At 40.2% G+C, this 12,477-nt stretch overlaps 2 protein-coding genes across 2 annotated transcripts; both read left to right on the top strand.

Annotated features, from left to right (window-relative positions):
• Positions 1–2,471: 2,471 nt before the first annotated feature.
• On the top strand, positions 2,472–4,112 carry plekhf1 (pleckstrin homology domain containing, family F (with FYVE domain) member 1). Its single transcript, XM_058653448.1, has 2 exons — positions 2,472–2,729; positions 3,037–4,112. The coding sequence occupies exons 1-2, from the start codon at positions 2,486–2,488 to the stop codon at positions 3,585–3,587; spliced, it is 795 nt and encodes a 264-aa protein (XP_058509431.1). The 5' UTR covers positions 2,472–2,485; the 3' UTR covers positions 3,588–4,112.
• A 2,535-nt stretch (positions 4,113–6,647) lies between these two features.
• LOC131475334 (WW domain-binding protein 11) lies at positions 6,648–12,393 on the top strand. The gene is made up of 12 exons (XM_058653392.1): positions 6,648–6,830; positions 7,397–7,483; positions 7,618–7,649; positions 7,738–7,831; positions 8,081–8,277; positions 8,567–8,700; positions 8,790–8,953; positions 9,094–9,330; positions 9,544–9,669; positions 9,765–10,046; positions 10,618–10,803; positions 11,077–12,393. Exons 2-12 carry the CDS (start codon positions 7,420–7,422, stop codon positions 11,754–11,756), a joined length of 2,196 nt encoding a protein of 731 aa, XP_058509375.1. The 5' UTR covers positions 6,648–6,830; positions 7,397–7,419; the 3' UTR covers positions 11,757–12,393.
• The last annotated feature ends 84 nt before the right edge of the window (positions 12,394–12,477 follow it).

The raw sequence follows: 12,477 nt of genomic DNA on the forward strand, positions 1-12,477 counted from the left end.
ACAAGACAGAAGGAAGTGAAAAAGTTGTTTGACTTACTGTGCGACCAAACCTGCAACAGGTTTTTGTTTTCATTGGAACTAATTCTCATCAAGTATGTTCCGTAGCAGCTCGTTGTGGCGTAGTCACGCAAATGCACCCACTCTGTCACAAAGGAATTATTCTCATTACTTCCCTGAAAGAACACTTTCCTTACACATGTATTTAGGTGTGATTACCTGAAACTGAGGAGCAGTGTAAAAAGAGAAGAATGCTCTTGTAGCTAATCACCCACTGTAGGACATCCTTATGGTGCGTTTACTTCCCTCACCACTGGATTCCACTTAAACACTCCACATTGAACCTTTGACTTTGCTGTTTTGACTTTTGTGTGTTTTCCTTATCGCAAAAGGACTATTCTCGGCACGGTGACGTGATTCAAAATAACAATGGAAGGAGACTTTCAGACCAAGATAAAGGTGGAAAAAAAACCATGACAGTTTGAGTGAATGTGTGAATGTTTCATTGTTTATGTAATAAATGTTTTTATTTTGTATTTTTGTTATAAAAGCAATAAGCACTCGGAATAAGAGTCTTTCTGCATGTAGTTTGCATGTTCTTCCCATGTGTGCTGGGGTTTTCTCTGGGTTCTCTGGTTTCCATCTCACAGTCCAAAAACATGCAGATTAGGGGATTAGGAAAATGAAATGCTCTAAATTGAGTGTGAGAGTGGATGGTTGTTTGTCTCTGCCCTGCAGAGTGGCCCTGCAACTGTGTACCACGCCTTTCACCCTATGTCAGCTGGGATTGGCACCAGCGCCCCCCGGTGACCCTCATGTGGAGGATTAAGCAGTAGAAGATGGATGGATGGATAAAAGCAATAAGCAATATTTTCTGGGGCTTTATTTGCTGGACTTTTCCTTGACTGCGAGTAGAAAAGTTGGGTGTCTGCTGTAGGGTCGCCACTCTCTGGTCACATATATGAATGATGGAACTTTACAGGCGCAGGTATTGAGCTTACGTGACTCGGTTTATTTTCACCTCCATGGTGGCGGGAAACGTTTTCTGCACCAGTGTCAGAAATGACTGTGCACTTTAAATCCACAGAGATCAGAATCACAGAAACTGTCCCCAGGGGGCTTTTCCCGAATATCTTCTTCAGTTTACAAGCATTTTCTCTCAATTCGGTTGGCAAAAAACACGCTCTGCGTCTCACTGCGCATGCACAGCTTTTTGTCCTAACTGAAAAGAAGAAAAAGATGTGTCAATAACTTCCAGTAACTTTCTTCAATTTCTTTAATTTACTTCCTCGTTACAAAGAGCGAAGCTGCCACACCCTCTCTGCCGTCCCTGGGCTTCCCTTCGCTGCATAGAGTTGATTACCGTTCTCTGTAGAACATTCTGTACTAATTAGTTGATTATCTTATAATTTTTTGCTCTTGTTTGTTAATTGGCACCTCTTTATTAATGCTTGTCTAATAATTCATATGCAGACACGCCACAGAAAGCCCCTGACGGTCGCAGCATGAATAATGAAAGTTTTGGCTTTCATACAAGCTGTGTGTGGGCTGAGCTGCTCAACTGGTCTAATACAATTTGAAAAAAACAAAAACAAAAAAAAAAACCCAGCTGTGTAGCAAGTGTCAGTGTTTACATTTAAAAAGGTATGCTTTAATCCAAATCTAAAGCTTTAATATGAGCAGCACAAACACCCAAATGCATACATATTAATAGTGTCAAATTAGTCTTTACCATTTTTGTAAATACAAACTGATTTTATTCTGCAATTCTAAACATGAATCAGCAACACGATAAACTAGAGAAAGTGCAGAAACAAAACAATATGAACAAAACCACCACTTAGTTTTTAACAGTGGACCCAACATCAGTTTTTGGATCGCCTCCAAAACACAATCATTTAGTGATGGTGTTCACAAACAGACAAACAAACAAACAGACACTAAAATAACATACGCTGGAGGTCATTTATTTAGTTGGGTGTTTAATTCCATCTATCCCATTAGTTAAACATGTTTTTTTTTTAATTGTTTTTAAATGTTTATTTTATTATTGTACAGCACCTTGGTCAACAATGTTGCTTCAAATGTGCTTTATAAATACGTTGGATTGGAAAAATGTATTAGTAACTATTACTACCTGCAGTATATTTTAGATGAATGTAGTAGAATAAAAATGACAGTATTTTATGCATTTTAATATCTAGAACATATGTCAATATTTAGTTTGTAATATTGCAAAAGTACTGTCCACCTTTGTGTGCTATCTTTAAACTCACAGATTTAGCAGTTGTCCTAAAACCACCTTCTACATCTTGAAAGAAAAAATAAAGTAAATATAGGTGCTGTCCCACACATCACACTCTCTCTTATTTCCTGTTAAACATGTTGAAGCTCGGAAATTCCAGTTGCGTCACCTTGAGTGTAGTGTATAAAACAAGCGCTTACTCTCAGAGCTCAGCACAACATTCATTCAGTCTCAGATGCAACAATGGCTCAACTATCATTCCTGAGGGAGAACATGGAGCGTATCCAAGCAGTGGAGAATTCATTCGGTCCATCTGGGCGGCCTCTGTCTAAGCCGGGCCGGGTTCTGATGGGAGAGGGTCACCTGATGAAGCAGAACCGAAAGAAGACTGAGCCGAAGGTCTTCTTCCTCTTCAACGATATTCTGGTGTACGGCAGCGTGATTCTGAGCGGCCGCTGGCACACCAACCAGAGGATTATACCGCTAGGTGAGCGGCTCATCTCTTTCTCCTTTCTCCTACATTGCATTGCAGACAGACAACAGCTAGAATGTCACTGGATCAGAGATATTTTATACGAGCAGAATATTTGCATCATGTTTTTGAATTTGTTGCTTTTGAGTTGATAGCAAATGCATCTACTGTAAAGTCTACTGACAACTTAAAGTGGTAAAGAGTCATCCCTAATTTTAAGCAACACTTCAGGCAACAGTGGCTGTTTTTAAATGTCCTATATAAATTATCCCTGACCTTGTTTTGCATTGTTTTAAATATGCCATGTTCACTGTGATTACAGAGGACATTCAGCTGGAGGACATGGAGGATGGTGTGGGATGTCAGAACCAGTGGTTGATCCGTACACCACAGAAGTCCTTCTTTGTGTCTGCTCCTTCTTACAAAGAGAAGCGGGCCTGGATGGACCACATCAAAGGCTGCTGTGACAGTCTGCTGAAGGGCGGCACCTGCCGGCCTGGCGCCACCTTTGCTATGTCTTGGATCCCGGATCGCGCTGCTTACAGATGCATGCGCTGCTTGAAGAGATTCACGGCCACCATTCGCCGACACCACTGCAGGAAATGTGGCTTCGTGGTCTGCAATGCATGCTCCACGGCGCGGGAAGTGATAGACCACATTCACCCGACTAAGAAACTGAGAGTCTGCCGCCACTGCCACTCAAAGAATGGAGAAGAGGAGATGTCTCGCAACAGGGTGGACAGCATAGGGAACTGCTTAGTGGTGGAGGATGTGGCATCATCAAGTGGTAGTGATGAGGAAGAAGATGATATGATGTCATATCTCCCTCCCGGTAGCTGGGTGAACGCCGAGGTGGAAATCTGGGGACCATAACCTGGAACCTGGCACCTATTAATCCAGCAACCGCTGCAGCCTTATTGACCAAATGCATTATAATGAAGCACATTTGACTTTTGAATGGACTCAGTGATGAGAAAATGTTGATACAAAGCTGTTTTTGTAAATACAGTAAAAGTGTTTGAGATCATAATCAATTAATGTGGTCCAGTGAAGGGCACCCCACATTCCTTTTGCCTTGAGCCCCCAAAATCCCTTGAAACACCCCTGCTCATGGGCATCAGTGTACGGTAACATGATATATGATATATATATATACTGTATATATACATATATGTATGATTTGTACACATTTGCTGCTATCAATACTAGACTTTTTTACGCTTTACCTTTTTTTGTGTATTTAAGAGTATTTTTGTATATTTATTTATTTAAGAGTATGATAATTGTTGTTTGGAGTCAAAGGAACCCACAAGTTTGATTAAAATCATGTGTGTATGTATTAGTCACTGTTCACATGTGGATAATCATTTTTGAACACAATAAAAGCACTGAAAAACATGTCAAAGATGAGTGTCTGTTCAGATCATTTGAATGGTGAGTGTCGATGTATATATAGTTAGTATAGTATGTCAATATTTTCTTCGCTCTATGGTGGATTGTTCAAGTTTATTTGTTTAAAAATGTGTTTTCACAAATGGAAAAGAAAAAAGTAGGAGAAAATTATAAACAAAAGGCGAGACGATTAAAAGAACTATTTGTAAGCAATGTTAAACATTTGCAATGTCAAAATGTATCTAAATTAAACATAAACTGAAAAAAGACTATGTAATCATGGGTCATGAATATAAATTCCCTCTGTAATTTTAATTATGTGGTTTATAAATACTGAATTGACTATAAGTCTAAATAGATATGAAGAGGTATTTATGCACAAACTTTATAGGAACATTCCACTGACAGCAGACCACTCAACACGTAGAGCAGTGACATTTTATTGAGTTAAATTACCATGGTTTGGAATATGATTTTGATCCTTTTTAACTAGTCTGCATTTTATAACAAATCTAATTGCTACTTTAGAAATGTGTGGGTGGATTTCCATGGTTTTACTCAAAGAAAGTCTGAACAACATTTTCAACATTTCTGGTGCCGCCGTGGTTTACCGTTTTTTATAAACTTGTAATAATGCCAAATCTTTTCGTGAGAAGTTTCTTTGATTTTGATGTGACACCTGTTTGGCTCACGACTGAAGAAGGAAGTAAATGTCTTTTTAAAATTTTCCACAACAACAGCACTGATTCTTATCATTACCAGCACCCAGTCTCACAGACAGCGTCTCACAGAATTGTGACCTGGAGAGACCCACATTTGACAACAGCAACTCATGTTGTATCATTTAACAACAGATGTCTGGCAGATCAATGAATTTGGTTAACGAATGCTCAAAATTCATGTGATTTTGTTCTACTTTAAATTGTACCTATGTCATTCACACTGGGCTAAAGGTTTGGACAAATGCAGAAATAATGAACTACCTTACTTCAAAGTGCTGGCTATCTTTGGCCTTTGACACTTAATGAGACGTTGATTTTTATTTATTTTATTTTACTTTATTTTAATTTGAATAGAATTTATAGTTTTTTTATTGTATGGCTGCTATTTCTAATTGTGTTTTTTATGATTTTTAATTTATTTTAAGCTGTTTTATCGAATTTTGAACCTTTTACTTATTATGCCTTTTATTTATTCTGTACAGCACTTTGGTCCACTGTGGTTTGTTTAAAGTGCTGGATTGGTTGGATTGGATTTGTATTCTATTGCGTAACTATTGTGGTTTATTTATTTAAATTCTGTTGTAAATTTGTATTTGTTGTAAATTTTGCATTTTACGCTGTTGCTGTGTGGATCACCCTCATCCACAATATCGTTGTACCCTAATGTGCAATGACAATAAAGTCTATTCTATTCTATTATATTCTATTCTAACTAGACGCAACAGGCATTCCGTACAGGAAGGAAATTTTATTTTAAAATGGCGACATCTGTTGTCTGAATGTTATACGTTGTCTGAATGTTATACTGTGCGTACAATTAAACCAGACTTTTTTTCCCCTTTGGGATGAAGCATTAGTCAGAATACAAGGGAGTTTACTGCTGTTTTAGTTCATCATCGTGGTAGTAAAAAAAAAGTAAAAAAAATTGATAAATAAACAATAATAATAATCACATTGATATGATATGATATTACTGTGTGTTTCTGATTACAAAAGCAAATGAATGCAATGGCACCTTATCTTTAAATGACACACTCAGCCTTCATACCTCTAACAAAGGCTATAGGGAAATAATATTATATGACAATATGAATTTAGATGCCATTCATAGATGGCCTCTCTGACACAGCTCTCCTGTTTTTAATACAAAATGTTCATATATTTCTATATGTATATACTAAGAATTTGTATTTGAATTCACAGCTTTTGCAGTTCTTCAAAATATATTTGTTTTGATATTACACCTGTTTGGCTCACACTGAAGAATGAAGTAAATGTCTGATTCTAATCGAAATTCTGGGAAATATATTTTTAAAAACCGCAAAAGCTGTGGATTCAAATACAACTTCTTGGATTAGAATATATGTATATAGACTATTTAAGAATTTAATTTAATTTAAGAAACATCTGATGTGGAAACCATTGAACAGTTTTTTCAAGTGTTCTCTGTATTCTGGTTTGACATACAATGACATACAGTTTTCCTACAATAATATTATATATATAAACATATATGGCCTTTATGCATAACTTTACTAATTATTTCCTGTCATTAAAAATAATGGATAAAAACAGACCAGACGACTGTACACATCTCTGTCTCATTCTTTCTGCTCATATAGTAATAGCCTTGCTCATTTGTGCTCCTTTGTGTTTACTTTAATTTTTATTTTATTTCTGTTTAATGTTCATGTACTAGAATAACCCAGCTTCTTGCTCACTTGAGTTATTCTACATGTTGTACCTAATAATGCAATAATTTCCCTGTTTTTCAAAATAAAGTTTTCTCGCGTCTCCTGTTGATGACGTAAAAGTTGCCTCTTCCGCTCCAGCTCGCGGCAGTAAACATGGCGGGTGGCTAACGTTGTCTTTTTGTAGTCATTCAGTCGGGATTGCGTTCGTATTCTTTTTCAGGACTCAAGCGGTACGCTTTAGTTTACAGTCGGCACCTAGTGCTGTGTGAGGAGGGCACCGCTCTCTGCATTTCTTAAGTAAATAAGAGGTAAATATAAGTTTCTCCCTTATGCTAACGATGGCCTAGCTACAAGTGCATGCTAGCGTACCTAGCTAACCTGCCAGCCAAATGATGTATTTCACATTATCGTATATATTTCCATCATACTCAAACACACTGTCTTTATAATGTCCGTTAGTCCCGTAATATAACCCCAGTCCTCCCTTGCATATCTATGATTCACTGCATGTTTAATAAGCATGCGTTGACTGTCACTTTTGTGTTACCTTGCTAAACAGTAGTAGCTAACGTCAGTAAAAAGTGTATTTTTTTCTTCATTATTGCGTAGTTATATATTCTCAATAGTTAGAATTTCAACAACCCCTCAAATATGGCACGGCAGTGTAATAATAAGTAACTTGTAGTGGTTCATGTTCTAGAGTTAAACAATAAATCTGCAACAACTATGCTTGAGTCCTTGCCTTTCACACTACCTGTCTTTCAGTCCCTAATTTGTGATTATTGTTGTTTATACTTTTTATCTAACATTGGTTGGATTTATGGTGTCAGTGTATTTGCTGCTTTAATTTCATTGGTGTTTTCCCCCTTGACAGGGTAAAAGAGACACATCGCCAACATGGGGCGACGCTCAACCTCCTCCACCAAGAGTGGGAAATTTATGAATCCCACCGACCAGGCTAGTAAGTATAGATCATTTGTGAGAGCTGCCTTCTCTGACACCTACCTGCTGAATAACATGATGTATTGCCATGTTTCCACTGATGTAAGATTTAAGATTGATAATGAGTGTTCTTATTCTCTCCCTCTCTTATAGGAAAGGAAGCCAGGAAGAGGGAGCTAAAGAAGGTACTCATGGCCTTGAATTATACGATTTTTCTTTGTTTGTGTTATTGTTTTGTTAACATGCTCCTTTGTTTGTGAATATTCCTACTAGAACAAGAAGCAGAGAATGATGGTGAGGGCAGCAGTGCTGAAGATGAAGGACCCCAGACAGATCATCAGGGACATGGAAAAGCTAGATGAAATGGGTGAGAGGCCTGAAATTGCATGATGTTATTTGAGGAAATGTGCATTTTATAAAGTCTTATATCATAAAGTATAAATGTGTACTATCTGTAGTCTTAACTGTATTACGACAAATATAGTCTCTATAGAGATTGCATATTTCTTAGAAACATGTAACTTGACTTGTCACTTTTCTAAAATATGTGTGTTTTCAAATATCATTAAATATTTGTGGCTTTTAAAACACATCTCTTCTGTAATATATTTGACAGAATTTAACCCAGTTCAGCAGCCCCTTCTAAATGAGAAGGTGTTGAGGGACAAGAGGAAGAAGCTCCGTGAGACATTTGAACGCATTGTCCGTCTGTACGAGAGGGAGAATCCGGACACTTACAAGGAGCTACGCAAATTGGAATTAGACTATGAGACCAAACGTGGCCAGCTGGCTCTCTATTTTGACTCAGTCAAGGTCTGTATATGTTTTTTTGTTATTGTTTTGATGCCTATGTGTATTTTTAACTTACATGTATGTAACCTCTATTAAAATAAAAAAAGACATACAGCTCCATAGTTGTTAATACCAAGGTTTTGATTAATTTTTGGTGTTGAAATTATTTACCTTAAAACATCACTATGTCTGTGCCTAAAATAAATGAAATTCAGCACTTAATGCTGCAGCTTCTCTTAATTGCCTGGCTTTATTGCCCTGGTTTGGTCACTATTCTTGACAATTGTGTGTATCTTGCCCTGTTTTTCAGAATGCAGAGTCTGTGGAGGTTGACAGTATCCCTTTACCAGATATGCCTCATGCCCCCTCAAATATCCACATCCAGGACATCCCATTACCGGGGGCTCAACCTCCATCTATATTAAAGAAGATCTCCACTTTTGGGTATACTGAGTTTCAGCAGTTTAATTCAGCATAAGATGTTACTATTTGTTATTGTGCCACTAAGGGAATTCTCTTTTCCTGTATCTCAGTAAAGGGCCTCTCTCATCTACTGGACCAGTGTTGGCAACAGTACCTGGTGTACCACGTTTACCTCCGGGGAAGAAGCCCCCTGGCCCCCCTCCTGGGCCTCCACCTCCACAGGTCCTCGCATTGTATGGCATTCCTTCTCGACGAGTTTATGGCACAGAAGCAGGTAACATACAAACGTTCCCCTAATTCCAATATTTCAGTTTTTTGATCAAAGTTCCCTTTCAAAATTGTGACTTGTGCATTTACGTTCACATTTTTGTCTGTCACTCTTTACTCATTTTGTTCTCTTTTTTTCCTCAAAAGAGCCTTCCATTCCTGGTTTAGAGAAGGATTCTTTGATGGAGTTGGGAAGAGATCAGGATAGTGGCAGCGAGAGCGACCGAGATCGGGATGATCTGGACGATGATGACAGTGACTCTGAAGAGGACAGTGAAGAAGAGAGAAATGAAGGGAACGATGGAGACCACAGAATGAGTGTGGACAGGCAGGATGATAAGAGAGAAAGGGAGGAGGATAGAGACAGAATTGAAAGACATGCTGGTGAGGGTCTGTTCAGCATATTTTGCAACATTTCAACTATAACAGTGTTTTGTGTCATTTGTTTTACAGACCTATTGGATTTATATATACTATGGTGCTCAGTTGTACTGGCATCCAACCTGACATATTTTCAGAAAAACTGTGCTGATCAAAATGTGTCTTCTCACATTAATACGCTCTTTTGATTAACATTTCAATGTCCAAATGCTTTAGGACGCAGTGTACGTTTCGCAGACATGCCTGCTGAGGTACCCCGTGAAGGAAAGAAGAAGAAAAAGAGGCTGGTAAAGAAAACCAAAGCTATCACCCCTCTGCAGGCCATGATGTTAAGGATGGCAGGTACTGTATCGTAATAATGTCACTACTGCATACTGTGATAGTACGCTCCGTTTTCTCTTTCTGATGTTGTGTTATTGTTATTTCCTTTTCTTCAGGACAGTCAGTACCTGAAGAGGAGGAAGAAGAAGAGGTAGAGGAGGAATACACAGATGACTCAGACGGCTCAGACATTGAGGACCGGGGACCACCTGGGGACAGTCAGCCCCATCTCATGGTCAATCAGCGTTTACCCCCTCCTGGTGGGCCTGTGGGACAGCAAGGGCCTCCACACTTGCAAGGTCCACCAATGGCTGGACCTCCACCACTGGGCCCACCCCCAGCTCCTCCCATGAGGCCTCCTGGTCCACCCTCTGGCCCACCTCCTGGCCCACCACCAGGTTAGATAAAACATTTCTACCTATTAAATGATAAACAGTATAAACATTCTATTCTGGATTGGATACTGGAATGCAATGCAGTTCCTGATGTTTTGGGGCAGGGCCATACTTTCTGTTTCCACTGTGGTCGACTATGTTCTGCATGACAATTTTATCATCTGCTCCATTTCTGCTGTGGTCCACGCAGATGAGCACACCTAAAGTTTGAGTCCTTGCTTAGTGCATGTGCTAACTGTGCATGCTAGACTCTTTCTTGTCTTGTTGGTTAGTCAAAACAGACATCGAAGAAGATGGTAACCACGGAGACTTGCTTCTTCTTTCCTTCACTGGTACCTACACACGTACCACTCGGGAGAACATATATACATGTACTTACAAAGAACATACAAAACGGGCCAAGCTCTTCACAACTGGAATGGAATGTGACATCGAGTACACATGCACAAATGTTAAGCAACTTTCTACAGACATGTAATGTGGAAAGTATGACCCATCCCTTGAGGATGTTGTTGTTGTATTCATCCATATGTGCACAATTCATCATTTATTTGACCCATTCTGTTATCTTTAGGTGCGCCTCCATTCTTGAGACCTCCTGGTATGCCTGGAGGCATTAGGGGTCCAATGCCTCGCCTTCTGCCACCTGGACCTCCACCTGGTCGACCTCCTGGTCCGCCACCAGGCCCCCCTCCTGGCCTGCCTCCAGGCCCCCCTCCACGTGGACCCCCACCCAGACTACCACCCCCAGCTCCACCAGGTACACATGTGTGCAGTGTGTGTATGTGAGAATGTCTGTGAAACCACATACAGTATATAATAATGTGAGCGCATGAACACGTGGCGGGGAAACAAAAATAAATTATGTCACACAGCATTACCTGGAAATGTATATATTTATTTTAAATTCTTTTACTGCTCAGCAATTGCATATTTAGTGTTTACGTTCATGGAAAATGTATACATCAATGGAGAAGGCAACTTTTTCTTGAATGTCTCTTCAAATTAAAAACTGTCTTGTATCTCTGTACAGGTATCCCACCTCCACCACCAAGAGCAGGAGGCCCCCCGCGTCCATTAGCACCACCACCCTCCCTCTTCCCTCCACCTCTCACCACCAATGTGCTCAGTGCTCCTCCCAGCATTGTCCAGCGGCAAAAGGGCTCAGGACCCAACCAGGACGGTTCACAGAGCTTACCACCCCCTGCCATGCCCATGCGTCCGGGTGTCATGCAGATGCCACCTCCCCCAGGAACAGCTGCTGCCTCGATGGGCAACAATCCTGGCAACAACCCCCCAGGCCACCACCACACTGCCACAATCGAAAAACGAGCCAACATCACCTCGGTCGCAGCTGCAGGAGGTGGCATGGCAGCGGGTGCTGGCCCTGGTGGGGCCACCATCTCTGCCAAACCTCAGATCATCAATCCAAAGACGGAGGTTACTCGCTTTGTGCCCACAGCACTACGCGTGCGTAGGGACAAGAGTGGGGCAATGCATGGGGCAGCACCAGGGCCTCTGGAGAAAGCAGGTAGAAGTATTGGAGGAAGAAGAGTAGATGAGGGTATTGGAGGTGGCCATGGGCAGAAACACCAGGCAATGGCTGCTCCAAAGTCCAACCCCGCCCAGATTGGTGCTATGCCGCAGCCGAGCATGAAGACTAAGGACCAGGTGTATGAAGCCTTTATGAGGGAGATGGAGGGACTCCTCTGAGACTCATGACGGCTTGGAGGGAAATGTCCAGTGAGGCTCTGTGTTTTCTATCCTCAAGGCATTTGGCTCGAGCAGTATGCCAGTGTTTCTCCATCCTGGTCCTCTGGACCCACTGCTCTGCAATGGTTTAGATGTTTCCCTGCTCCAACATACCTGAGTCAAATGGTCTGCTCATGCAGGGCAGTGGGTCCCGAGGACCAGGATTGAGAGACACTGCCTTAAGTAAACCAAGCAAGGCTGCTCTATTCTCATCACTGGTCCACATCTGGTGTAACCTCATTTGATCAGGATAATTTTTCTGTTGCATCAAGAAACAATGTGAACTTGGTTTACATAATCTGATTATGTATGCCATTGGGAGCATTTAGGCTTGTTGGTATTCCATTAGGTTACCCATTAAAAAAAATTAAATACTGCACTACCAAGTGTTATGACATGTTTTTTTTTTTTCATCAGCCAACTGTCATTTGGCATGACTAGAAAATAGATTTTTGTATGACGTTTGCTGTCAACTCTGTATTTTATCAGTTATCTCAGTTGTTCAACAGTGTGAAATGTTTGTCAACAACTGACAGAATACATGTTTGAAACTGTTTGAAATGCAGCTAAATAAATACTTCAGAATGTTTTTACTTCATGCTTCACTGTGGCGTAATATTATTGTGTGTGTGTGAGAATCCACTGCAAACTGTATTTTATAAATGATAAATATTGTATTCAA

Source organism: Solea solea, chromosome 16 (assembly GCF_958295425.1).
Source record: "Solea solea chromosome 16, fSolSol10.1, whole genome shotgun sequence".
NCBI classification, from domain to species: Eukaryota; Metazoa; Chordata; class Actinopteri; order Pleuronectiformes; family Soleidae; genus Solea; species Solea solea.

Coding starts and splice junctions, on each gene's coding strand:
- plekhf1 (XM_058653448.1), top strand. CDS start 2,486: ATGGCTCAACTATCATTCCTGAGGGAGAACATGGAGCGTATCCAAGCA. Junction 2,730..3,036: donor CCAGAGGATTATACCGCTAG/GTGAGCGGCTCA, acceptor CTGTGATTACAG/AGGACATTCAGCTGGAGGAC.
- LOC131475334 (XM_058653392.1), top strand. CDS start 7,420: ATGGGGCGACGCTCAACCTCCTCCACCAAGAGTGGGAAATTTATGAAT. Junction 7,484..7,617: donor GAATCCCACCGACCAGGCTA/GTAAGTATAGAT, acceptor CCTCTCTTATAG/GAAAGGAAGCCAGGAAGAGG. Junction 7,832..8,080: donor GGAAAAGCTAGATGAAATGG/GTGAGAGGCCTG, acceptor TATATTTGACAG/AATTTAACCCAGTTCAGCAG.